Genomic DNA, 27,652 nt, shown 5'->3' on the forward strand with positions numbered 1-27,652 from the left:
CCTTGAGGCACACACATGGTCTCCCCATCCTTCTGCATTACCCACCAAGTACACCCAGTTCCTTGGGCAAAGACAATCCCACAAATGGTTTTGCCATTTCTCATGGGAGTAGAAATCCACGGCAACTTCCCCAGCCACTTCCATATGCATAGTATGGGGACCTTATCTTCTCCCACAGTGTGTAGGAGTTTTGTGTGGGCAGGACCAGGGGTTAGCAGATCCCCTAGTGTTGACCAGCCAAGTGGCTTCTCCTATATTTATATCCCAGTGCTTCCACACCCCATTACCTAATGCTCTTAACATAGTCTTCAACAATCCATTATATCTCTCAGTCTTTCCATAAGGCTTGTGGGTGATAAGGGATGGGATATATCCACTCAATACAATGTTTCTTTGCCCAAGAGTTTATAAGGTTATTTTGAGTCCCATTGTCTGATTCGATTTACTCTGGGGTACCATGTCACCACAAAATGTGTCTCTTAAGGCCTAAGATAGTGTTTTGAGCAGTGGTATGGTTTACAGGGTGTGTTTCCATCCAGGCAGTAGTTGCCTCTGCCATGGTATGTAGCTCTTGCCTTGAAGTCTTCATGGCAGTGGTCCAATGTAGTCAATTTGCCAGGCCTCACTGTATGAGAAACTCGGCCACCACTCTCTATTCCAAGGAGAATTTACAGAATCATGAATCAACTAGGTTGGAAAAGACCTTTGAGGTCATCAGGTCCAACCTATGACCTAACACCACCTTGTCAATTAGACCATGGGACTAAGTGCTACATACAGTCTTTTCTTAAACATCTCCAGGGACGGTGACTCTGCCACCTTCCTGGGCAGTCCATTCCAATGCCCAATAACTCTCTGTGAAGAACACCTTCTAATGTCCAGCCTAAAGTTCCCCTGGTGCTCAAGACTGAGTCCTCTTGTCCTGTTGCTGGTTCCCTGGGAGGAGACCAACCCCCACCTGGCTACAACCTGCTTTCAGGTAATTGCAGAGTGTGATAAGGTCTCCCCTGAGCCTCCTTTTCTCTGGGCTAAACGTCAGCTCCCTCAGCGGCTCCTCATAGGGCTTGTGTTCCAGACCCTTCACCAGCCTTGTTGCCCTTCTCTGGATGCATTTGAGCATCTCAACATCCTTCCTAAATTGAGGGACCCATATCTGGACACAGCACTCAAGGTGCACTCTAACCAGTGCTGAGTACAGGGGAAGAATGAGGAAAAATTACTTCCCTGGTTCTGCTGGCCACACTATTCCTGATACAGACCAGAATGCCATTGGCTTTCTTGGCCACGTGGGCACACTGCTGGCTTATGTTCAGTCTGCTGTCAACCAGTATCCTTAGGTCCCTTTCTGCCTGGCTGCTGTTGGGCCACTCTGTTCCCAACCTGTAGTGCTGCAGGGGGTTGTTGTGGCCAAAGTGCAGGACTTGACACTTGGTCTTGTTAAACTTCATATTGTTGGATTTAGTCTATCTATGCAGCTTGTCCAGGTCTCTCTACAGAGCCCTTCTACCCTCCAGCAGATTGACACTCACACCCAACTTGGTGTCATCTGCAAATTTGCTAATGGTAGACTCAATCCCCTCATCCAGATCATCATTAAAGATATTAAACAGGAGTGGGCCCAACACAGATCTCTGGGGGATTCTATTAGTGACTGGCTGCCAACCGGATGCAACACCATTCACCACCACTCTCTGGGCCCAGCTGTCCAGCCGCTTCTTAACCCAGCGAAGAGTGCACCTGTCCAAATCGTGGGCTGCCAGCTTTTCCAGGAGTATGCTGTGTGAGACAGTGTCAAAGGCTTTGCTGAAGTCCAGGTGGCTCATTTGATTGCAGCATGTTTCACATTTGTGAAAAAATAGCCTGTGTGATGGCCTCCATGGTCAGGCCCACCCCTCAACTGCAAGCCCATCTGTATGTTGCATCCTTTCCTAGATGTCCTGATGTTTCATGGACCCATCGGGCTATAAATAGCGCACCCTTCCGCTCCTAGTCTAAGTCTACCTTACCTGTGCCAATCTTAACAGCCTTATCTAGCTGTTCATTGTTCTGATGTTCTTCAGTGGCACAATTTTTGGGCACCTGAGTATGTACATGACATACCTTCAGAGCCATATTTTCTACCCGTGCAGCGATGTCCTGTCACAATGCAGCAGCCCAGATGGGTTTACCCCTGTGTTGCCAATTGGTCCATTGCTGCAGTCACCCCCATGGGAAATTAGCCACCATCCAGGAGTCAGTACAGAGTATAGGCCATTTTTGTCATTCAGCAATTTCTAGGGCTAGTTGGATGGCTTTCACTTCTGCAAATTGGCTTGACTCTTATCCTTCAGCAGCCTCAATGACTCCTGTGGGACTCCACACAGGAGCTTGCCACCTCTGATGGTTTCCTATCACATGGCAGGATCCATCAGTAAATAAAGCATAGCTTCTTTTGTTTTTTGGTAACTCATATGGTGATGCTTTTGGGCATGAGTCACCCTCTCAGTCAATGCTCCAAAATCTCTGCCTTCTGGCCAGTCCATAATCTCTTCCAGGATTCCTGAAAAAATTTGTTTTTCCCATTTGGGCTCATTGTGTAATCAATGCTACCCTACATTTTGGAGCTAGGAGGATGGCATCTCTACAGTTGGTGTATCCATTTGTGGGTAATACACTGCTACCAAACTGCTGGAATATGATGCAGGGACGCTTTGAACCTCCTTCCTCTACAGAGCCATTGCTCAAGGGACACTCTCTGGATCTTTAGGTACTTTATCAGTCTTTAGATTACTACAGATGACTTCCAGCACTGCTAATTCTCTCAAGTACTGGATACCTTGATCTGCATTGGTCCACTTCCCTGGGGAGTTCACAAGATCTTCCTTAAATGGATCTCTTTCCCTGACGGTTGAGAGGAGCTGTCTCCAGAGGCTGCAAATTCCTCCTTTTGCCATTCCTCTTAATTTCCTGACCTGTAGCAAGGGATCCCAGCTGTTTGGCTTCATGATGTTTTAATTGCTGACTGTCAGCCCCATTATCCCAGCATTGAAGCAGCCATGCAGAAATCCGCTCACCTGGCTGGCAGCTGTAATCCTTTCACAAGTCTCAAGTTCTGATGAGGTCAGGGACTGAGTAACTTTGGTTTCCTGTTTGATTTGCCTCACCCCTTTTGATTTCTTTGTTGAATGACCTCTTTCTCCTCCTTCTTCCATTACTAATTGATGGTATGAGCCTTTTACTTGCCTTGTCCATTTTTTTTTTTTTTTTTTTTTTTGTTTTCACTACTGGGGCAATTACTGTAGTTGCTGTGGTTTGAGTCCCTATCTCAGCTATAGTGTCCTTAAATGCAGTTTGGGTTCCTGCCTGTCTTGGTTTGAAAGACAGGTGTCTGCCATGGAAGGTGGGAACCTCCCTTGGAATGGAAAATACGACCCCCTTCCCTACAAATTATTATAACTTTGAAATTAAGGGGCTTTCAGGCAAAGATATGGGAAAAGGAATAACAGTTCTTTACCAATATATATATATATATGTATGTATGTATGTATGTATGTATAACAAGGCACACAAACAACAATGGCAGCAACAACAAACAAAACCAGAAACCCAATAACAGCCTTCTCTGGGTTGTCAAGCGCTTTCCCCTTTGGTGTAGTTATGGTCACAGCCGGCAGGGGTGCTGTTGACACCCGGTGGGGCAGGGTAGGTGCTATATTTCCCCGCGGCTGCAGGGGGCACTGTGTCGCGAGTTCAGCCACCTCTCTGATCTGGTTAATGGCGAGCGAGCCGGCAAAAGAGATAGAAACAGAAAAAGGGCTTTCTTTACAAAGCCACAGGGGCGGCCAGTCTCAATGCCCCTCCGGATGGCGAAATGGACTGTAGCAGGAACTTCAGAGCGGAGGCTGGAACGGCAGAGGCGGGCACACCTGGGGTGACAAACAAAATATTGTAGAAAACTCCACAGCCGTAGCAGCATCCGCGGGGTGTACCGGTGGGCACGGAGTGCTGGGTTAAAGTGTAACGAAAAAGCTCGAGGCAGCGGCAAAAAACAGTGGGACTGGGCAGCGGCAGCCGGGTTCCCGCAAACAGCTCGGAGACACTCCCTGGGAGGAGCTTGGGGCTCGGGGTCCCGGGTTTTCCCCTGAGGCACCCGAATAGGTGGTAGAGTCCTTTCCAGTGAGATCGAGTGTTCGATAAGGTCCAAGTTCAAAATCTGCTTCTACAAGCAGTGCCTCACTCATGGTAGAAAGAGTAAGAGACAGAGCTCCGCGGTGGCAGCGAATTCTTCTCACAGCAACTGTAGCCCGGCCGTCTCCCTTCCTATCTGAGAGCGAGAGAGCGAGAAGCTGAATCCAGTCGCTGACCCCCCCAACAAAATCTCGAGGTATCTGTCCTTCCCAAGAGAAAGCCCCCCAGGTAAGAGTGGCCAGCTGCACCCTTCCCCCCACCTTGGCCACTTTTTTGTCTCTCTTAAGTACCAGTCGTTCCCATCTCTTAGGCAACAGATGGGACAAAATTCCCTGAGGGTAAGAAAAAAAAACAAAACGGAAAAATCCCAGCCTCCAGCACTGCCTCAAGGACAGTCCTCTGAGAGTACTGAGCTGTGGCTTGGTAAGCACAGGCCAGGCCCCAGTACAAAGCTAGAAGCTGCTGGTTTTCATTGGGATAGGCAAGGCACCCTTCTATCAGGTGACCCTTCAGTTTGTCAGAGTTGGTTACCTGTTCAGGTTTAAAGTTCCAGGTAATGGGAGGTGATAACTGCCCTAGGAACCTGGCCAAATTCTTTCAGGCACCCTGCCAACCAGGAAATGGATGCCTCAGGGCAGATTTCAACATCTCTTCAACTAAAGTTTTTCTCTTACACCAGGATGATGCCAGCTTCCATAAACTCCAGAGTGTACCAAGAGTATTAGTTGATATTATTAACAGTATTAAACAGCTTTCATAAGGATGAGCAAAGACCATAGGAGCCTGCATTATAAACCAATTTGCATCAATCTCAGGGAGAGTGAGGTGTATTCCTTTATTGTCCCCAGAAGACAGCTCCCCCTGCATAACAAGGCCATCAGTGCCAGGACAAAGCACAGAACATGCATTTCTATTAATGTGTTACCAAACTGTAGTGGGTTGACCATGGCTGGGTGCCAGGTACTCACTAAGCTGCTCTATCATTCCTTTTCCCAGTGAGATGTGAGAGAAAATAGGATGGAAAATGAGTAGGTTGAGATAAGGCAGGTAACTGAAGAAAAAAAAAAAAAAGTGAAAGTTTGCACATGCAAAGGGGAAAAAAACTAATTTCTACTTCCCATCAGTGAGCAATGTTCAGGCACTTCCTGGGAAGCAGGGTTTCAGCACATGTAGCAGTTTCTCTGGAGGGGAAAGACTATGAAATAACAAATGCCCCCCATTCTTCCTCCCTCCCTTAGCTTTTATATCTGAGCTGATGTCATATGGTATGGAATATCCCTTTGGTAAATTAGGTCAGGTGGCCTGGTTGTGTGTCCCCTCCCAAGATGTTGCCTGCTCTCAACCTGGTAAGGGGGGGGGGGGAGAATGTTCAGAGACAGTGCTGATGCTGTGCCAGTGCAGCAGTAACCAGAACACTGGTGTGTTAACAACACTTTTCTAGCTACAAATGCAAAGCACAGCACTGTGAGGGCTGCTGTGGGGAAATGAACTCCAGCTCAGCCAGATCCAATACACCCTGCCACTCCATAAATAGAGATGGATTCTACTCCTATGTATCTTAATGGCATCAGCATACACTGTACACTGGTGTCAACTAAAGCCTTATTCCCTTGTGGGTCTGATGTGCTAGGCCATTGGATCCACGCAGTCCAGTAGATCTGATTGTACCTTTCCTTCACCTGGCTGGAGGCAGGACCCCTCTAGTTCTGTCATGGTACTTGTTGCTCATTTCTTGTAGATATCACCTGGAGGTCCCTTCAAAAGCATCAGAAGTGACAGCAGCCCTTTGTTCTGTCTGAGGACCTGCCCACTGAAAACTAGAGCTGCATTTGTCCTGCAAGATTTTCCCGTGGTGGTTGTTCTTCCTCTCAACTCACGTACCCGTGCTTCTAGGGCAGAGGTGGGTTTTCCATCCTACTTCCTCATGTCCTCTCTGCGGTCACAGAGGTTAAACCACAGGTTACCTCGTGGTGTGGACTGACTCTCACACAGTGGGGCGCTTGCTCCCAATAGCAGAGACTCTGGTCTGTACTGGTGTGGCATGAGACATTTCTTCTTAAACTGGCCTAAGTCTTTCAAATCTGTCCACAGTGTTGAACAGTCTTTCCACAGGCAAGGTTCAGGTCGGTAGGGAGGAAAAAGATGATCTTCATATTGCTGGAGTCAGGTAGTCACCCCAAGCACTTAGTTTTCCTTCTTTCACTGACACCAATGCCAATGAATTGGCATATGATGATGGCGCACTTCATACAAACTTCCGCCACATGGATTGTGTACACTGGACCTCATCTGGATCTACAGGGGACTGTTCATTATTCAAATCCCTATAAATTACCTCCAGCACAGCTAATCCTCTCAATTACTGGACACTTTTCTGCATGGCTTTCCACCTGCTTGGGCACACTATTAGATTGCACTTGAGAGAATAAATTTCACACTTGACAGGAGTCACCTCTAGAGGATAAGAGCTTTTGTCATCTTCCCAATCCCCTTGTCGATGCCTACATCCTGGGACAGGGATCCCAGTTGCTTGGCTTCACTACCATCTAGTTTCATATAGTGGGCCACAATATCCCCACACTGGAGCAGACAGGTCAGTAGGGGGTTACCCAACTGGAGGCTGAAATATTTTTGCATATCTCACAGCTCACCTGGGAATAGGGATCAGGTGATTATCTGGCCCTGTCTCTTCCTCCTGTTGAGAGGGCCCTGCTTCCTCTTCATTCCTCACTATGCAAACTGATTTAGTCTTGGATTTCTTCTTCTGTACAGGGGCAATTTCCATTGATACAGGTGTTCCTCTGTTTCAGCTACAGTTTGAGTGGCCGCAGTGCTTGTTGGTCTGCTTTCTTCCTCCTCTCTCTGAGGGTGCTGTCTAGTGACAAGCAGTATCTGATAAATAGTAGCCAGGGCCCAGTACATTGCAATAAGTTGATCCTCTCTGGAGTTGCCTCAGCATTCTCCTTGCAAAATATTCTTTCACTTTATCAGGATTCTGTAGTTATTCAGGGCTAAACTTCCAAACCATTAAAGCAAAGAATTAAGAAAAAATAAATCTGCCCTCATGGCAGATATTTTAATAACCTGCCTAGAAACCTCTTTCTTAACTCTAAACATGGTATGGACTGCACTGAGGAGAACTGGCAGACATAACAACAAGAACATGCTTTCCTTAACATCCAAAGGGAATTCAAAATTCTCAAAAGCTGCTGTAACAGGCCTGAAGGAGGAAAAGGGGGTTAAAGGCTGGGGAAAATCATCCTCCCCTTTTCTCCCCCAGAGACTGGGTACAATTATTAATGGACTCCCAAAGGTAGCACCCAAGGCCAGGGCAGGAGAGCAACACTGAATACACATCCCTCATTGCACTTGATGTTATCATGTCATAAAGAGATATTCTACAGTACAGCAACAAAGCAATCCTGATCCCTTTCCATGCTGTGAAAAAGAGCACTACAAGGAGCATATATGGGAACATACACAGGGTTAGGTACCACACCCACATAAACAGACCAAGCAACATTGTGACCAGTGGCTCCACACCTAATACAACCAATGGTTAGATAAAATTAGTTTCCAACCTTCTCTGGTCAGATGTGTTGTTGTTATTTCATCCCTTTGTGCTGCACATTGTGTTGCTATCAGGCTAGGAGCAGCGAATAATAGCAACACGACATCTTCTTTTTGAGGCAAAAAAAGGAACTTTATTACAGAACACAAACCTATATTTATAGGATGGATCGCTGGGAAAGAGCAGGACAGTAGCTCATTGGGCAACAGGAGAACCACCCCATGTCACGTCCCTCACGTACTGTTCCATGAACAACACCAGGCACTAATCTATGTTATTAAATTCTTTCTCTTCTCACTTATCTCTCAGAAAACTTCTATCCTGGGAAAAAAATCCAAGCTGGAGCTGAGAAAGCTCATAGCCTGAGAAAAATCCAAGTGGAAATTTTCCTGGGCCTCTAACAGTGTCCACACACATTGGGCACCAAATAAGGCTGTCATGGTTTAGGAATGGTACTCCTCAATTAAGTTTTTACACCGAGACTTTCCAAACCACACTGCCACTCGCTTCTTCTGCCCTCTTTCCCCCCCCTTCCCCCTGCAGGTGGCCTGAGAGGATAATTAGAGGCACATAAGGCAAAGGCCATATGTTGAGATATGAACAATTTACTGGAAAAAACAATGAGATAAAAAACTGAAAAGTCACAGCAACAATGTTAAAAATTAAAGTATGCAAAAAGGGAATGCTTCACATGCAAAAATATTCACCATAGACCCCGTGAAAATGAACAGGGGTGTGTTGGGTTGCAATGCAGGATGGGGCCAGAAATGTGTATTCTATGACCATCTGTTGAAGCTGGATGGGGCAGTGTTCCTTATCTCTGTTGCACATATTATCTGCTAATGGGCCATCTTTAAAACCAGCTGGGGCAATCATCTTTATCTTTTCCACAACCCATCCTCCCTCCAGGAAGATATCATCTTTTGATGGGCCATTAAGTCCCACTGTATGACTAATAAAATTATAGCATCCCATTGGGAGATGCTCCAGCCAGGGGGAGGAGCCAAACCTTTCCTACCGAGATAGAAACTGAGATTTTGGACACCAAGATACCTTCTTTTCCACTGGATTCCAGAGGAAAGCTGGACCTTTCCAGAGGAAATCCCTGGACCTTCAGAGGAAAACTGCACCCTTCTACAGGAGCACTGCTTCAACTGAACCACATCTGCCACTGCAGGAGGAATGTAGCCACCATTTAATCAGACTGCTATCAACACCCTGACTGACTGATGGGGTGTCAGGTTGTCTTCTGACTGTCAGTGTTTTGGGATTGTTCTTTGTAATACTGCACTTCTATTTTAATTTTCCTAGTAAAGAACTGCAATTCCTAATTCCCATATCTTTGCCTGAGAGCCCCTTAATTTCAAAATTATAATAATTTGGAAGGAGGGGATTTACATTCTCCATTTCAAAGAGAAGCTTCTGCCTTTATTGGCAGACACCTGTCCTTCAAACCAGGACAAGTGGCTGATGGGTTTTCCACCATTCTTTGTTCCATTTGAAAGGGGTGCCCTTCTCAGAAGTTGAGAGAGTCACTTTTGCTTACCTCTAGCAATGATGTATGGTGGTAATGAATAACACAATGTCTTGGCTGTGCCCCCTCCTGCTGATCTTGGCACAAACCAGGACAGGTACCTGCTTTGATTTCTATATATGCTAAGTAGTTCCCAGTGGTAAAGCATTCTGTATGTAGCCTAAGGAGGCAACTACCCTGGAGGATGATTGTCTAAAGCTTTTTGATGTCCCCACTAATAGTAGAGGCTCACCTTCATACTCTGATTTGTAGGCTTTTTTGTCTTCCACTGCAGAAAGATCTTATTGAGGTTTAATTCTGGTCATGTTAATGGAAAGAAAACTTATGTCAGTTTTTCTTAGGTATGGATCCGTGGCCTGCATCTTTTCTTGCTTTTTCCTGTTCTGTCCCTCAACCTTCCTTTCTGATTCTTGTTTTCCATATTGTCTTGGGGTGACTTTATTATGCTTGTATCCCCAAATCATCTGTTGGTGTTGAATATTGAATTCTGCACCTTTAAGACTGCTTCCAGGAGTGAAGCGGGAAAAGAGGTGCAGAGTTTGTTATCAGAGACTGCACTTGCTCCCCTGCATTCTTCACACAGACCATATTGTCTGCAGTGGACAGCGGGAGAGAGCTTCTTTTTGCTTTTAGTTAGTTTTTCTGGCTAGCTGAGGCAAAGGAGTCCCCTGGACTGTTCTTTTCTTTTTTCCTGGAATTGTTCAAACCTGCTCTGGACTGAAAACCCAGAAGATCACCTGGAGCTCACACCTGTAGCTCACCAGGCCTGGCCTGGGCCGCGGCATTTCCCAGAGCTAGAGGGACTGAGAACAGACTGAGTGAGCCAGGCTGCAACCCATGGAAGGGACTTTGCTGAATTTGTCATCTCTTCAGAGAGGCGAGAGGTTTTGCTGTTTGGTATTGTTCAATTTTTTTGCTGGGAAGTGCTTTGTCAGTTAAATAAACAGTTTTGGGTTTTTTTCACTTCTCTCTGAGGGAATATTTTTTTCCCCGAACCAGTTGAGGGCCCCCATTTGGAGGTTTCCTCCCAAATTTGCCCTGAACCAGGGCTTCTTTTTCTCTAGTGCTCTTGGTTTCCTGATAAAATTTGACAGATGTAATCGTGTCATAATTTCTGAATAGTAACTTTTGAAGCTCTAATCAATTTCAACCAAATTTGACAGTGGTCCAAAAGTCTCAAAGATCATTGAATTTCTACAGCCTGCCTGCTAAGGCAGCAGTTAGGGTAATGAGACCCAAATTAGCACTTCCTTGTTTCTCTGAACCTCACCTTTCATCTACTCCATCTGTGCAAGCATCACTATGGAGAACTCTCCTGCCTATATGGTTGTGAGACACAAGCATAGGTTTTAATGGTCTGAGTCTGGCTAACCCAGATTCTTTGTTTGACACTTTTCTGGTCACAAAATTCATAGAAACCTTTGTGCCTGTCCTTTCTTACTAACTGGTGACAAGCCTTTACTCACCCAGAACACTTCTTAGCACCTCCATGACACTTTTTAGCACCTGGAGACACTTCTTAGGGCATGAGACTGGACAGCTGACTGTAATTTAAATATGGATTTAATTGGAAGCATTGGTGAGATTAGGAACCACACAACACTACCTGGGCTACACTTAGGAACCACCAATGTTTCCTGTCCTCGGTGCCTCTGAACAATTTTTAAGGCTGTGATGTGTAGCATATGTGACTCATATTGAGTACTGTGCTGCAGGAGAGTAAGGGGGAATGTTAGCAGGATGATTACAAATACGAGTAAAAATAAGATTGTAAAAGGATAAGTAATTACTGGTTTTGATTTTCATATTTTAGACTGGTTTTAATCAGTGTATGTTCTTATTTTGCCCAGTAGCATATGTATGAGATATATATATGTACATAACGCAAATCTATTTTAAATGTATTTTAAATCCTTCCAGGGATGGTGACTCTACCACTTCCCTGGGCAGCCTGTTCCAGTGCTTGACAACACTTTCTGTGAAGATTTTTGTTTTTTTAAACCATTGTAGGTCCTTTCCAACCGAACTGTTCTATTCTATATACACAAAAATTGCTATTTTTGACCTGAGATTTCCTCTGATATATTTTGACGCTAAGGATAAGTTACACTAGGTATTCAAAGTAGTTTCTCTCTCTCCTTGTGTAGTTGGTCTTATTCCCTCTTTACACGACATTGAGAACTTATGAAATCTATCCATCATTAAACTAAATAATGTAGAAGTAAAGCAGACGGCAAAGCAGGTACCACGTTCTTAACTCTTCGGTCTGCATTCGCATCCCCAGTTCGTCATGGACTGCAGCCTCCTCGGTCGCTGACAGGTGCTGCAGGTGCGTGGCCGCAGCTGTCTCTAGGAGGCCGGGCTGAGGCTCTGCTTCGCCCTTTGCCTGTCGGGGCTGCTAGGATGTTCTCTCTGGTTTCAGGTGGTGATGGGGAAGGGCTGTGTAGGAGACGCCCCGTTTTCCTCCGCCCGGAATTGAGGGGTCCGCCTTTTGTCGCCCCCAGGCTCCTGACTGTGTGGAACACACTGGGGAAGGGCTGACGGCGGCGCTGGCGGGCGGGGCGTGCGCGGCGCTAGGACCCAGGAGGACGCAAGGCGGCTCTTAGAGGCAGATTGCAAATTTGCCGTGACTCAGTCCGTGTACTGGAGCAGGTCAGTGCTGTCCTGTGGGGCCGGGCTCGGGTGAGAGCAGGCCGGGTGTCATGCAGCTAGCTAGCGTGCTTGCTTCCTTCCTCCCCTCCTCCCCTTCCTCCCTCCCTTCCCGGGGCCTGCCGCGCAGCTAATCGCGGCCTTTTGTTTGGTGTTTTTTTTTCAGCAAGCCAAGATGGAGTATGAGTGGAAGCCTGACGAACAGGGGCTTCTACAGATCCTGCAACTGCTCAAGGAATCGCAGTCCCCGGACACCACCACGCAGAGAGCGGTTCAACAAGTATCCTTGGTCGAGGCCTACACCGCGGGCAGGCAGGCGGGCGGAGCAGGCAGAGCGGAGCTGCGGCCGTCCGGGCGACCGCTAGGGAGGCTGGGGGCTCCGGGTAGGGGTAGCGCGGCCACAGGCTAGTTGCTGTGGCAGGCAGGTGGCGGCCGGGCCTTTCCGAGGAGCCGCCACAGCCAACGCTGTGGGTTGAGCCTCCGCTTGAGCGGGTGGCCGTGGCGCGGCATTTGAACCGCCAAGGAGGCCTATGGGCCACAGGGCCGCCTTTCCCCGCCAAGAGCTCGAGCACCTGTTGCGAGCCCCGAGCCAACGTTCGGGGTTTTTTTGTTTGTTTGTTTGGTTTTTCCAATTTTTTTTTTTTTTTTTTTTTTTTTTTTTTTTTAAGTCTTGGCTCCTTTGTGGCTGCTTGGTATCTGCTGCTTTTCCAGATTACTCCATGCTGGGCCTCTGCCAGCACCTAGCCCTCATCTTCAGCAGATCCCACCGTGAAGGCTGGGGCGGGGGAGCGGGCGGACCTCTGTTCGCCAGGCTGAGTTGATGATGCGGCGCGGGGTAGCTGTCGCCCCTGCGGCAAAGCAGGGGTGAGCAGGGGCTTCCTAAACTACTTCGGCGCTAGGATTCACGGCGAAAGCCGTAGTTGGTGGGAGGAATGTTCCTGGTGGAGCCGACTGCACGCTCTCGGTGACCTGCTGGCTCTGACCGTGTTTTGCTGTGTTGTGAGGATGTTTCTGCTTGTCTAGAATCCTGAGCCTGAAATACTACTGTTTGTTACACTTTTTGCATCTCACAAGAAGAATGAAATCTACCCTATGTGGCTTGTGCAGCTTTGCAGTGCATTTGGCATTAGTGTTGTGGATTCTTGGGTTTGTTGTTTGGATGTTGTTTGTTCCCCCTCATGCCTCTCTTGATTGAAGAAGTGATGAAATAGCAAGGTTTTAAGGAACAAAGATTGAAAAAGGAAAATTTTGCATTAAGTCTAGTAGAAGCATAAGTCTTGAAAAATAAAGCTGTCATCTACTGTCTCCTGTTCCTTGAGCTAACTATAGAGTTGCTTTAAAATATCTAGAAGTCCTGAAAGGATATCTTCCTATGAAGAATATGAGTTTAGCATCTTGATCCCTTTTTATTTAAGACATTTGCTTGAAGGTCTTCACAAAAGGCAACAGAACTTATTTATGTATGTAAGAATATGTATGTATGTTGTGTCAGGAGTTTAGCTTGAAGCCAAATTTGCTCGACTTCTAGGCTTTCCTAGTAGATGTGGTCAAACCTTAGAAGGCTTCTGTTCTTACCTGAAAGGTGAAGGTAGATTTCGCCTTGTTTTTGCAGTTGTGTTTCAGATTCTTAAGATGGTATTGCTTTCTATGAAAAATACTATACAGAAGTTGCTGAGTGTTCTGATAATGCCCCAAATTTAAACAGGTGCTCTTTAGTATTTCAAATTAAAAGATTATTATAGCAACAGGGATTATAGTGTAGCTTTCATGTAAAATTCCATTTCAAAGGTCTGCTTCAAATAATGGCATCTGGCTATTGATCAGTGGAAGGGCTATCAATGTCAACATAAATATGTATGGCTAGGGTTTAGCAACTTTGAATATTTAGAGCTTTAGCTGTACAGCAAGTAAAATAAATGCCTATGAAGCAAATAATCCTACTAGTTCTAAAAATAACTTTTTGTTAAATTTCTTCATTGTTTGCCATACTGATGATATCTAGTATATTTGGTAACTGCATACTTATGACTTAAAATATTGTTGAGCATAATACTAATTAATGCTAGGGTGTGAGAACAAGATACAAGGAGAATACCAGAATGCTGTTCTAGCAAGCGGTGGCAGAATACTTAGAAATTTGAAGTAAAAGGAATGACAAATTTTAGAAAAAACAGCTACATACCTTCTAACTGTTTAGAAACATAATAATTCTTGCAGTTGCCCCAGAGAACATAGTAAAGAGGTTGGTATTGCTAGTAAGATGCTTTTTCAGAGAGGTGTCACTCTAGAAAATTATTTTGTGTACAGGATTTTTTTTTTAAAGAGACCATGGATAAACATGAACATCTTTGTACAAATATTTGGGCATTTACAATGAAATAGCTTCTCACAGTTAAAAGCTCAGACTGGCTAGTTAGCATAATAAAAAATGTATATGATTAATATGAAAGTGACTAGCTTATAAAAATCATTATAGTTGTATTTTAATGCTGAAATGCTTTTATTTATTGTGGAGTAAAAAAATTATGTATTACGCGATTGTGTCTCAGTGGATTCCTTAGGTTTTGTTGGCTTTTAAGTGTAAATTTTGAAATCTAAAACTGTACAGATGAATGAAGGGGGTTTGGGGAGGGTGGGAATTTCTGTGTTTATTCTGGGATTCTTTTCTCAGATTTCAACATAACTAAAAAGATACTGTTTCAGTATGAAATTGCATAAATTGTTCTCAAATTGTTCATAGCCTGTATGTTGTGAGCCTATAGTCATAGCATTTTTAAATGATGCAGCAGTACATAGCTCACTTAATCATAGTATTCAGAAAGCTATAAATGCTGGGTGTGAAGATTTTAATTTCCTTAACAGTTTTTTCTCTTCAGAAACTAGAACAACTCAACCAGTATCCAGATTTCAACAACTACCTGATTTTTGTTCTTACAAAGTTGAAGTCTGAAGGTAAGTTCTTGGGATATTGACTGCTTTATTCTATTTTTTTTCCTTTAAAAAAAAATTATTTTATTTTGCTTTAAAGAAAAATGAAACTGAATTCTGTGTTCTGTGTGCTTGTGGGTTGATCTCCATAGCCATGTAGAAGAACTCTTTATCCTCTTGGGAATCTTTGTGGAAAAATATCTGATAACATGGTGCTAGTAGTTTCAGTCTTGAAAGAGATTCCATTCTAAAAGTTCAATGAAATCTTAAAAAAATTTGGGAGCATCATACTTCTATCAGACTACAGCAAAATAGTAGAATAACTTTGCACGTCATGGTGATGAATCTTGACTATACACGTTATAAAACATGCTGCTAAATCCAGTTGAGATTGTGATCTCCCTAGTAATCCATGTATTAAATATTTAGAAGATTACTGTTGCAGCTGCTTGCTCAACCCCTATCTCTCCATCCCACCCTGCTGGAATGAGGAGGAGAATCAAAAGTAAAACTTTCATGCTGAGATAAGAACAGTTTCATAATTGAAAATAAAGTAAAATGCAGTAATAATGGTAAATTATAATAATAATGATAATAAAAGGGGAAAAACAAGTAATGCACAATGCAATTGCTCACCATCTTTTGACTGATGCCAGACCCCCCTTCCCAAACCCTGATCGGCTATACTTCTGGATAACTCCCACCAGTTTATATACTGGGCATGATGTTCTATGATGTGCAATATCCCTTGGGTCAGTTTGGATGACCTGTCCAAGCTGTACTTTCTACCAGTTTCTTTTGCGAACCTTCTCACTTGGAGAATATGAGCGAAGAAAAACATTCCTTGACTTAGGACAAACATGACTTAGCAAAAATTGAAAACATCAGCGTGTTATCAACACCATTCTCATTCTAAATCCAAAACACAGCACTGTAAGAGCTACTGAGAAGAAATTAACTCTGCCCTACTTGAAACCACACAATCACATCCTAGAGTTGTCCAAATATTATGTCTGTAGAATATTCATTCTGAAGCCTTAATTCTGATATAATGTAGTTACTTACTGTTGTCTTATTTTTATGGATGTTTGTGCAAACTATATATGGCACAGTGTAGCCTTTTCCAGTTGGAAAATTCAGGCAATTCCTTGGTAATGATCAGTGTTTTGGTTTGAAGGACAGGTGTCTGCCAATAAAGGCAGAAGCTTCTCTTTGAAATGGAGAATGTAAACCCCCTCCTTCCAAATTATTATAATTTTGAAATTAAGGGGCTCTCAGGCAAAGATATGGGAATTAGGAATTGCAGTTCTTTACTAGGAAAATTAAAATAGAAGTGCAGTATTACAAAGAACAATCCCAAAACACTGACAGTCAGAAGACAACCTGACACCCCATCAGTCAGTCAGGGTGTTGATAGCAGTCTGATTAAATGGTGGCTACATTCCTCCTGCAGTGGCAGGTGTGGTTCAGTTGAAGCAATGCTCCTGTAGAAGGGTGCAGTTTTCCTCTGAAGGTCCAGTAATGATGTGGAAAGGTCCAGCTTTCCTCTGGAATACAGTGGAAAGAAGACTACCTTGATGTTCCAAATCTCAGTTTCTATCTCGGTAGGAAAGGCTTGGCTCCTCCCCCTGGCTAGAGCATCTCCCAATGGGATGCTGTAATTTTATTAGTCATACAGTGGGACTTAATGGACCATTAACAGAAGATGCCTCCCTGGAGGAAGGATGGGTTGTGGAAAAGATAAAGATGACTGCCTTACCTGGTTTTAACAGATGGCCCAATAGCAGACAATATTTCTCACAGAGATAAGGATCACTGCTCTACCTGGTCTTAACAGATGGTGATAGAATACAGACTTTTGGTCACATCCTGTATTGCAACCTAAGACAATCTGTAATGGCTATCCACCCTAATGGCAGATATTTTAATAACCTGCCTAGAAACCTCTTTCTTAACTCTAAACATGGTATGGACTGCACTGAGGAGAACTGGCAGACATAACAACAAGAACATGCTTTCCTTAACATCCAAAGGGAATTCAAAATTCCCAAAAGCTGCTGTAACAGGCCTGAAGGAGGAAAAGGGGGTTAAAGGCTGGGGAAAATCATCCTCCCCTTTTCTCCCCCAGAGACTGGGTACAATTATTAATGGACTCCCAAAGGTAGCACCCAAGGCCAGGGCAGGAGAGCAACACTGAATACACATCCCTCATTGCACTTGATGTTATCATGTCATAAAGAGATATTTTACAGTACAGCAACAAAGCAATCCTGATCCCTTTCCATGCTGTGAAAAAGAGCACTACAAGGAGCATATATGGGAACATACACAGGGTTAGGTACCACACCCACATAAACAGACCAAGCAACATTGTGACCAGTGGCTCCACACCTAATACAACCAATGGTTAGATAAAATTAGTTTCCAACCTTCTCTGGTCAGATGTGTTGTTGTTATTTCATCCCTTTGTGCTGCACATTGGGCATCAAATAAGGCTGTCATGGTTTAGGAATGGTACTTCCCACTTTAGTGCTCCCACTGTGTCATGAATGAGTGTTTTAAGATCACTTAAAGAATTACCGGCAAAGGTATGAGTAAAAACAGGCTTAAAATAAAAGCAAAAGCACAACAGCCTTTGTTGGCAAAGTTCACTCTACTAACTAGTGGTTAAGGCATGCTGTGGGACATCAAACAAAAAAAAAAAATCCAGAGTCGATCAATCTAAACTGAAATAAACTCAAAATTGTCGGGGGGGGGGGGGGAGGAGACAAAAGGGTAAGGATAAAAACTAATGGCCTAAAGGCCCAACAGCACTTAAAATTAACAGTTCTTAAACTGATTGATACTTATCTTAAACTCAACAGCACCTTAACAGCATTTAACTTGATTTATAACTTAAACAATTTAGCAAATGTTTCATATAGGATTTGCTGTAGCACAACAGTAACTTGCTTACAGGCCTAATTTGCAAATCTAAAGTACTTGAGAATCTCAGAGAGCAGTTTCCCCCACATTTCCTATAGCATATTCGCACTTACATGCACACAGATATAAAAAGTCTGTGCAAGGTACCTGTTTAAAATTCCTCTCAAAAGTAGTGAAACACACTTCAGATGCCTTTTCATCTTCTCAATGGGTGAGGGCTTAAGCCTTGAGGAGGGTGGTATCAGCCCAGGATTTATCATTGTTCAATGATCCTCTGAGTGTAGCAAACTTAAGAGTTTGCTGAGTCTCAGAGGCCTCACTAAGGTAGGTTGCTGGTTGCAGCTACTGTGGGCCAGGAGAGCTCAAAGGGTCTTTGGACTGCTCTTTATCGGGTTGCTAGAGGAGACTTTGGTCATAATTTTTCATCCTGGCTGCGCTTTAGGTACTGCCATTGGGTCCCAACAACCAGCTGCAGCACTACCGGCTTGGGGAAGAGTGGCTGGAAAGTGGCCCTGTGGAAAAGGACCTGTAGGTGCTGGTTCAAAGTGGCTGAACATGAGCCAGCAGTGTGCCCAGGTGGCCAAGAAGGCCAATGGAATCCTTGCTTATATCAGAAATAGTGTGGCCAGCAGGACCAAGGCAGTGATTGTTCCCCTGTACTTGGCACTGGTGAGACTGCACCTCAAGTACTGTGTTAAATTTTGAGTCCCTCACTACAAGATAGACATTGAGGTGCTGGAGTATGTCTAGAGAAGGGCAACAGAGCTGGGGAAGTCTGGAGCACAAGTCTGATGAGGAGCAGCTGAGCGAGCTCAGGGGGCTCAGCCTGGGGAAAAGGAGGCTCAGGAGAGACCTTATCACTCTATTACTACCTGAAAGTAGGTTGTAGCCATGTGGGGGTTGACCTCTTCTCCCAGGTAACACATGACTGGACCAGAGGAAATAGCCTCAAGTTGCACCAGGGGAGGTTTAGGTTGGGTATTAGGGAAAGTTTCTGTAATGAAAGGGTTGTCAAGCCCTGGCATAGGCTTCCCAAGACAGTGATGGAGTCACCATCCTTGGAGGGATTTGAAAGCTGTGTAGATGCGGCACTTGAAAACATGGTTTGGTGGTGGATTTGGCAGTACTGGTTTAATGGTTAGACTTGATTATTTTAAAGGTCCTTTCCATCCTAAATGATTCTGTGATTCTAACTGTGGCTGCTAAAAATAATGCTTTCATTGTGGCTTGCAAGGGCTGTAAACAGCATGTAAATAAAAGGAAAACTCCTTTGGCTTCCTTCCTGGCCAGACACAACATTAATTCTGAATAACTGCTTATGGAGGACTGGATTTCTTGGATATGTGCATACCTATCAGTGTATTATAGATATGCAAGGAAATAATAATAGGGCATATTAAATTAGTGTAATAATTAATGAAGAGATTTTACCTTGAATTCAGAGAACATTTCAGGTAAACATGAGACTGATCAAGAGTTCAAGTAGGAATGTCCTCCTTTAGGATGTTCTCCACCTGACCTTTGTTATTGACATATTCAAAATTTTAAGCAAAATGATAAAATGACTTTATTTGACTTGCTGAGTAATAATGATAATAATAATCACGATAATCAGAATCACAGAATTACTAGGTTGGAAGAGACCTCCAAGATCATAGAGTCGAACCCATGCCCTAACACCTCAACTAGACTATGGCACTGAGTGCCATATCCTGTCTTTTTTTAAACACATCCAGGGATGGTGACTCCACCACCTCCCCAGACAGACCATTCCAGTACTTTATTATTCTTTCAGTGAAAAACTTTTTCCTAATATCCAACCTATATTTCCCTTGACTCAGCTTGAGACTGTCCTCTCGTTCTGTCAGTTGCTGCTTGGAGAAAAGAGACCAACCCCCATCTGACAACAACCACCTTTCAGGAAGTTATAGAGAGTGATAAGGTTACCTCTGACTCTTCTTTTCTCCAGGCTAAACAACCCCAGCTCCCTCAGTCATTCTTCATAGGGCTTGTGTTCCAAGCCTCTCACCAGCCTTGTTGCCTCTTCACGGTCAAGCATATCAATGTCTTTCCTAAACTGAGGGGCCCAGAACTGGAAACAGTACTCAAGGTGCGACCTCACCAGTGCTGAGTACAAGGGAATAATGATAATAATAATACTTGTCACATCTCATAACCACATTCTGTAGTTGACAGAGGTATGTCCGCTCATCTAGCTTTTGGTATTTTTGTTTAAAATTGTAAATCTGTTCTCCTAGAAAAGTGTTTGGCCCTTGAGATGCAGTGCTCTGCAATAACATTATTTTTTACATTGTTTAGAAGTTGGTAGCCATTTAAAACCTGTAGTATAGCAAAGTTATAGAATTATTTTAAATATATATGCATCAGGTGGATTCCTGGTTTATGAAGTTAGTGAATTCTATATAAGAGCGATGTTGGTACATTAATATTTATAGTTACAGCTAATAAAAATTAGTGCTTCTTTAGGAAGATTGAAATGTACTTTTAAATCTTGTTCTAATACTCGTATACAGCATTCTGGTTTTGGAACTCATAATCAGTTGATTAAAATTAATTCTTGCAGTAGTCCCTCTTTTTAAAAATAACATTTTTGTTCAATTAGCACTGACTGTACTAGAAAGTATTTTTAGTGGCCCTTAGTCAGTCATTATGGGTATGATAAAAGTCCTTGTCTTATGATGCACTAACTTTAAGTTTTTAAATATTTTATATTTAAAAGTTAATGCGAGAAAAAACTGGACTTCTGGACAGCAGATCAATATGATTTTGCAGAAGCTGATTTATTGTTTGCAATTCACCCTAATTATACATTTCTAGAACCATCACCCATGTGGGGACACAGTTTACTGTAGCTGTTTTTAGGGTTGTGTGCTTTCCAACCCCAGGGTCTGCAGCATTGAGTCCAGATATCTCTGAACTCCTGACACAGACCCTCAGCTACCCACTAGCGAAGTGTAAAGGCTTCAGACCATGCAGCAAAGGTTCCGAAGATAACCTTATTGTCCTCGAAGGGATATGCTAACAGCGGTCTAATTATATCAGGTAACAAAGACTTTATATAGGTTTCCAGAGGATTGAGTTTCTAACCCATAAAAACTACAACTTACAAACTAACCAATTATATTAAAACTCTAAGTAAGAAAAGAACCAATTAGCTTGTGACTTTAAGAGCCAATAAAAATCCTAAGAGATAACGGGGTTTTCAATAAGGGAGGGGGCGTCCCATTTGAAGGAATTTCTTTGTTTCATGGGATGACGTTCCAAGGGTATACTTTAGGGAGTGTAACATCTAGAGTTTACAATTGGTAATTTTAGGGTATTGATCCACCCATTCAAGCCCCTAAAAGTCCGTAATTGGTGGTCTTCAGGATCTTCCCCTGGTCCTGTTATCTTGAATCTTCTAATCTTGGTATTCTGTGTTTTAAATGTCTTCTCTCCCGATTTATCACAGTTTATGTTCCAGCGGCCTTGGGGGGGGTTTCAACAAATTATCGAAAAACTCCTAAAATTGTCTCATGCTGTGCACCTGTTATAAACACTGGTCTAAACTAAGAAATACACGAAAACAGCTAGCATGTGAAAGAAGCGTGTAAACAAACAGTAAAATATGCAGAAAAATAACTAGACAGCAAAACATAGCAACTAAATATAGTTTTTAGCTGTGCACACACAAGGCCCAGATTTGTAGAGACATGTCCACTGCGGCCTAAATTTGGCCCAGCATTACAACAAGTCATATCTCTTTTTTTCTTATATTTCTTTGGGGATTGTCCTGGTTTGAAGGACAGGTGTCTGCCAAAAAAGGCAGAAGCCTCTCTTTCAAATTGAGAATGTAAACCCCCTCCCTCCAAATTATTCTAATTTTGAAATTAAGGGGCTCTCAGGCAAAGATATGGGAATTAGGAATTGCAGTTCTTTACTAGGAAAATTAAAATAGAAGTGCAGTATTACAAAGAACAATCCCAAAACACTGACAGTCAGAAGACAACCTGACACCCCATCAGTCAGTCAGGGTGTTGGTAGCAGTCTGATTAAATGGTGGCTACATTCCTCCTGCAGTGGCAGATGTGGTTCAGTTGAAGCAGTGCTCCTGTAGAAGGGTGCAGTTTTCCTCTGAAGGTCCAGGGATTTCCTCTGGAAAGGTCCGGTTTTCCTCTGGAATACAGTGGAAAAGAAGGTATCTTGGTGTCCAAAATCTCAGTTTCTATCTCGGTAGGAAAGGCTTGGCTCCTCCCCCTGGCTGGAGCATCTCCCAGTGGGATGCTGTAATTTTATCAGTCATACAGTGGGACTTAATGGCCCATCAAGAGATGATATCTTCCTGGAGGGAGGATGGGTTGTGGAAAAGATAAAGATGATTGCCCCAGCTGATTTTAAAGATGGCCCATTAGCAGATAATATGTGCAACAGAGATAAGGAACACTGCCCCATCCAGCTTCAACAGATGGTCATAGAATACACATTTCTGGCCACATCCTGTATTGCAACATAGTACAGGGATGTTAATAGTTTTGAAGGTCTAGAATAGATCTGTTTGTAAACTGTAATTCTTGGTGCAAATGAACTTTAAACATCCTTACTTCTTGCCCAAATCAGGGTTTCTGTTCTTGTTTGGGCTGAGGTAGAGTTAATTTTATTCACAGTGGCTGGTATGGGACTGTGTTTTGGATTTGTGCTTGAAACAGTGATGATAACACAGGGATGTTTTTATTACTGCTGAGCAGGGCTTACGCAGAGCCATGGCCTTTTCTGCTTCTCACAGCACCCCACCAGTGGGTAGGCTGGGGGTGCACAACAGACCAAAGGCTAAAATGCTGATTAAAATTAGCTTTTTTGGCTGATTTGGATTGCTCTAAACTTTAAATTTAAATTTTCTTAAACTAATGCTTTCTATGTAGAACATTGCATCTCACTTTCAGCATGCTTCAGAAATAATACCAACTTACTTATGCCCTTGGTTGAAGAACCAAACATGAACCTGCTCACAAGTGAACTCTGAAACTAAAAGCACTTTGCTATGTAAATTTATGTTTGTATTTCAAAGGAGGGACAAGGAAATAAAGATTAATATTTGTCATTGTAAGCTTTGATCTTGTTCCATTGTTCTGCAAATTTACTTTATCCTAAGAATTGATAGAAGTTATAAACACAATTATTTTCTGTTGCAGATGAGCCAACACGTTCCTTGAGTGGTCTCATCTTGAAGAATAATGTAAAAGCACATTTTCACAACTTTCCAAATGGGGTAACTGACTTCATTAAAAGTGAATGTTTGAACAATATTGGTGATTCCTCTCCCTTAATTAGAGCTACTGTAGGTAAGTTTACTCTTATTACTCTATTCTGCACACTGAAAATGTTAATGATATAAGTGAGAGCTGTGCTAGTGAGAGTTATTAAACTCCTAAAACTGTTTGCTTCTGATAATTGTTACAACTACACTACTATTTGATTCTGATATTAATCTTCAGTGTCAATATGCAAATATATTTTTCCTTCCTATTCTCTTAAACCTGAATTAGAAATTCAGTTCGTATCTCTTGAAATGTGACTGAACATAAGTTTACTTGAATCTGCTAAAATTTGGCTTACTGCCAATTTTTATACCTTAGACTGTAGCTGTTTTTAGAGTTGGGTGCTTTCCAACCCCGGGGTCTGCAGTCCTGAGTCCAGGTACTTCCGAACCCTGGATGCAGAGTTCTCAGCTACTCACTAGCGAAGAAGAAAAGCTTGACACTGCTCAGGAAAGTTACGAGGATAACTTTATTGTCCTCGAAGGGAGATGCTACAACGGTCTAATTATATCAGATAACAAAAGACTTTATATAGGTTTCCAGAGGATTGAGTTTCTAACCAATAAAAACTACAACTTACAAACTAACCAATTATCTTAAAACTCTAAGTAAGAAAAGACCCAATTGTAACTTTAAGAGCCAATAGAAATCCTAAGCGATAACAGGGTTTTCGATAAGGGAGGGGGGGTTTCGTTTGAAGGAATTTCTTTGTTTCATGGGATGGCATCCCAGGGGTATGCTTTAGGGAGTGTAACATCTACAATTCCTCTCTCTGTATTTACAAAGAGAGCGTTTTTAACAATTTTCTTAAAACATTGAACTAAACATGAAAACATAGCTAGCATAACAAGAATAACAGTAAAAATCCACACAATTCCTTTGACCAAGGACAAAGCCCATCCTGTCAGTCCCCATTGGCTAAAAAGGTTGTTGACCCAGTCTGGAGTGGTTTCAGTTTTGAAGTCTTTCACGAGGTTTTTCAGCTTTTGGATGTTTTCTTGAATGGATGTGGAGCGGGAAGACAGGTTGAAACAGCACATTCCTTCAAAGTCTTCGCAGCCATGTCCGTGAGAAAGCAACAGAAAGTCAATTGCTGCCCGATTTTGCAGGGTTGCATGTCTTATGGTTTCTTCATCTTTCGAAAGGTCACTCAAAGCAGCAGATGTAGCATTGGCCTGCTTGCTGAGCCAGCACCCTAAATGGTCAATGTCACCAAGGTTTTTTGCTGCTGCTACCCATGGATAAAACAGGGAGGCAGCAATTCTTTTGGGTTTGTTCCAAATGTACATTCTGGGGTCACAATTTTCGTCCAATTCAGTGTAAGATCTTTTTTCACGTTTTGAATTGCTATTTTTTTTCCAATTGTGTTATAAGGTAATGTTGGGGGTGAGGGTAGAAAGCTTGCCAAGGCTACAAGGTCCCCCCTGGAGATGAGAGGGGATTCCGGCCCAAACTCGATCACCACAGATGAGAAACATTCCCTTGGGCAATTTCTTGGGATGAAGCGAGGACTCTGAAATTGTGGGAGCGGTGTAATTACACCAATCTGGATAATAGTATGCTTTGTTGATGGGTGATATGTCTTTTCTGTATGTGTTTTTGTGCAAATCCAATTACTGTATGTTTTGTTTTGGGCGTTTAAAGTAAAATTTGAGACAGTATGTTGCTTTGGAGGACCCCAGCAAATCTAATTCTTGGGGTTCCTCAAGAGCATTTGGCAAAATTTTTGTCCAATCATCCCAAGTGTCCACGGGGTTGGGTCTCTTACCTGTGGTGCTGAGAAGTTCTGAGTTTTGAATGGGCCATTCATCTGCTGTGAATGGAATTCCCACTAAACATGTGGAAAGTGGATTGTCAAGGCTGCCTAGGGATAAACACAAGTTATCTTGTTTTAATGTCTTTGCTAAGGTCACCCAAATATTGTGGCTGGGTTGTGGGCTCATCTAGGTGAAAGCATGAGGTATGTTGAAGAGCATCCCAGCAGCAGTGAAAACAACATCAACGAAGATAATTTTCATCTTTGAGCAAGGATGAGGCTTCTGATAGGAAATACAAGCAAAATTCATTATTTTGTAGAGAGGAGGGAGAGGATTTTGTCCTTTCCCCCCCCCCCCCCCCCCCCCCCCCCCCCGTTTTTCTTAACACTAAACACAAAAAGAAATTGGGTATAGGGTTAGGGATTTTAACCAAAGTAATAGTGAAACAACCAAACAAAAAATTTTTTTTACAAAGGTTAATAATTTTTTTAATTAAAACTACAAAAAACTTAATTTCAGCTTAAGGCTTATCTGAGGCAGCTAAAGTCTGCTTGGTTTTCTGTTTTGTCTGCTGTCGAGTGACAGGAGTATTTTTCCTTTGGTATATGAGTGCTCTGTGATGCCTGCGTCTCCATGCAGAGCTGGTTTGGTCTTTAGGAGGTTTTGTGTTTGATTCAGGAGAATTTTTTTTGGTGCCTGAAGAAGTTTGTTTTACCGTGCCCAGATATGTTTTTTTGTTTTTTCCTGGGTACCATCTTGGACCAGATGGCAGGGATACACAAGCATATTCTCTTCCCCAGGTGATTAATTGGAAGGGCCCAGAAATTTGGTGTGTTTCTGGGTCTTTTACCAGCACTGGTGGTTTTAAAGTGAGTTTGGCTTGTGTGGAGTTTGAAAAGTGACGAAGAATTGGGGGATCGGGTTTTGAAGCTGTGCAATTTAGGAAATTGATAACATAGAGAGCTTTGCAAAGTCTTTCAACTGGAGATAAAATTTTTGTGTCTCTTTGTTGCTGGTTGAGGGCTCTTTTGAGGGTTTGATGAGTTCTTTCTATGATGGATTGTCCTGTGGGGTTTGCAGCAATGCCAGTGGTGTGTTCAATTCCCCATTCACTGAAAAACTTTTTCAAATCTCGAGATTTGTAAGCGGGACCATTGTCAGTTTTAAATTTTTGTGGAACTCCCAGAGTGGCAAAAGCTAGGAGAAAATGTTTGATAGCATGAGTGGCTTTTTCTCCTGCATGTGCTGATGCAAAAACTGCTCCAGAGAACGTGTCAACTGACACATGCACGTATTTGGACTTCCCAAATTATGGGAAGTGGGTTACGTCAATTTGCCACAGCTGGCAGCTGTTCAGACCTCTGGGATTGACTTCTGTACCCATAGAGGGTATTTGGTAAGTTTGACAGCTTGGGCACGTTGCTACAATGGCTTTTGCTGGGTCTTTTGCAAGTTTAAACATTCGCATGAGAGCGGGCACATTTTGATGAAAAAATGCATGTGACAGCTTTGCTTGAGCAAAGATGTCAGGGACATTTGCAGTTTCTATAGGCATTGCTAGAGCATCTGCTCTTCTGTTTCCTTCTGTAATGAAACCTGGTAGATCAGTGTGTGACCTTACATGAACAATGTGGTAGGGCTCTTTTCTGTGAGAAATTAAATATGTTAGTGTAGAAATTAATTGGTGCAGTTTTGGATTGGGAACATCTTTTAAAAAGGTGTGTTCTGCTCTCATAGCTATACCGGCTACATAGGCTGAGTCTGTGACTAAATTAAAGGGTTTATCTTTGAATTTTTCAAAGGCTCTAACAACGGTTGCTAGCTCGGCAATTTGTGAAGATCCTTCCACTATTTGGATATCTGATTCCCAATTTTGGGTTTTGGGGTTTTTCCAAGTCATAACTGACTTGTGAGAGGAGCCTGAGCCGTCTGTGAAAACAGTTAGAGCTTTGAGGGAGGTTCTGCTTTGGACTAATTTTGGAATTAAATGAAAAATTGCATCTTTATTAAAAAGCTTGTGTTGTGGTAATTGAATTGAAATTTGGCCAGTATAGCTATCTAGAGCAATTTGGAGGCTTTCATTGGTTTGGAGCAAATGCTCTAGATTTCCAGTGGTAAGTGGCAGGTATATGCATGTGAATTCACACCCTGCGAGGGAGCAGAGGCGAGTTCTGGCTTTCTTTATAAGGAGTGTCATGATTTCTTGAAATGTGGTAATTGTTTTTGTGGGTTGATTGCTTGTGAAGACCCATTCAAGGATTAGCAAAGGGTTTGTGAGTTTGGGGTCCCATTGGAAAATCAGTCCATGAAAGTGAGGGGCTTTTCCCAGGATGGCAAATTGGAAAGGCAGATCAGGTTCAAACCGATGAGCTTGGCATGAGAGAGGGCTTCTTGGACTTTGACAATGACCTGTTGAGCTTCTGGTGTGATGGTGCATGGTGAGTCGAGGTCTTCTTTTCCGCGGAGAAGGTTGAACAGGGGGGCGAGTTGTTTTGTTGGGATTCCCAGGAGGGGGCGTATCCAGTTGATGGATCTGCACAGACTGTGTAGGTCTCTTAGGGTTTTTTGGATTGTCTTTGATGTGAAGCTGCTGAAGTATGATAGTTCTTTCTCGAATTTGAAGTCCAAGATAGTTCCATGGGCTGGTATACTGTACTTTATCTTCATGGATTTCAAATCCGGCTTTTTCGATGGTTTCAATGGTTGCTTTTATTGCTTTGTCTAAGATTTTTCTGAGGCACAAATTAGAATATCGTCCATATAGTGATAGAACATGGCATCTGGGTATGAGCTTCGAAGAGGGGAA

At 43.0% G+C, this 27,652-nt stretch overlaps 1 protein-coding gene across 1 annotated transcript in view; it reads left to right on the forward strand.

The window, feature by feature from the left end:
* The first annotated feature begins 11,776 nt into the window (after window positions 1–11,776).
* LOC306814055 (transportin-1-like) overlaps window positions 11,777–27,652 on the forward strand; it is a 134,967-nt gene continuing 119,091 nt past the window's right edge. The window contains 4 exon segments of the mRNA XM_079329761.1: window positions 11,777–11,924; window positions 12,088–12,201; window positions 14,798–14,873; window positions 22,964–23,113. Coding sequence (XP_079185887.1) covers window positions 12,097–12,201; window positions 14,798–14,873; window positions 22,964–23,113 — 331 coding nt within the window. The 5' untranslated portion in view covers window positions 11,777–11,924; window positions 12,088–12,096.

This window comes from Erithacus rubecula, assembly GCF_903797595.1.
Source record: "Erithacus rubecula genome assembly, chromosome: W".
In the NCBI taxonomy this organism is placed as follows: Eukaryota; Metazoa; Chordata; class Aves; order Passeriformes; family Muscicapidae; genus Erithacus; species Erithacus rubecula.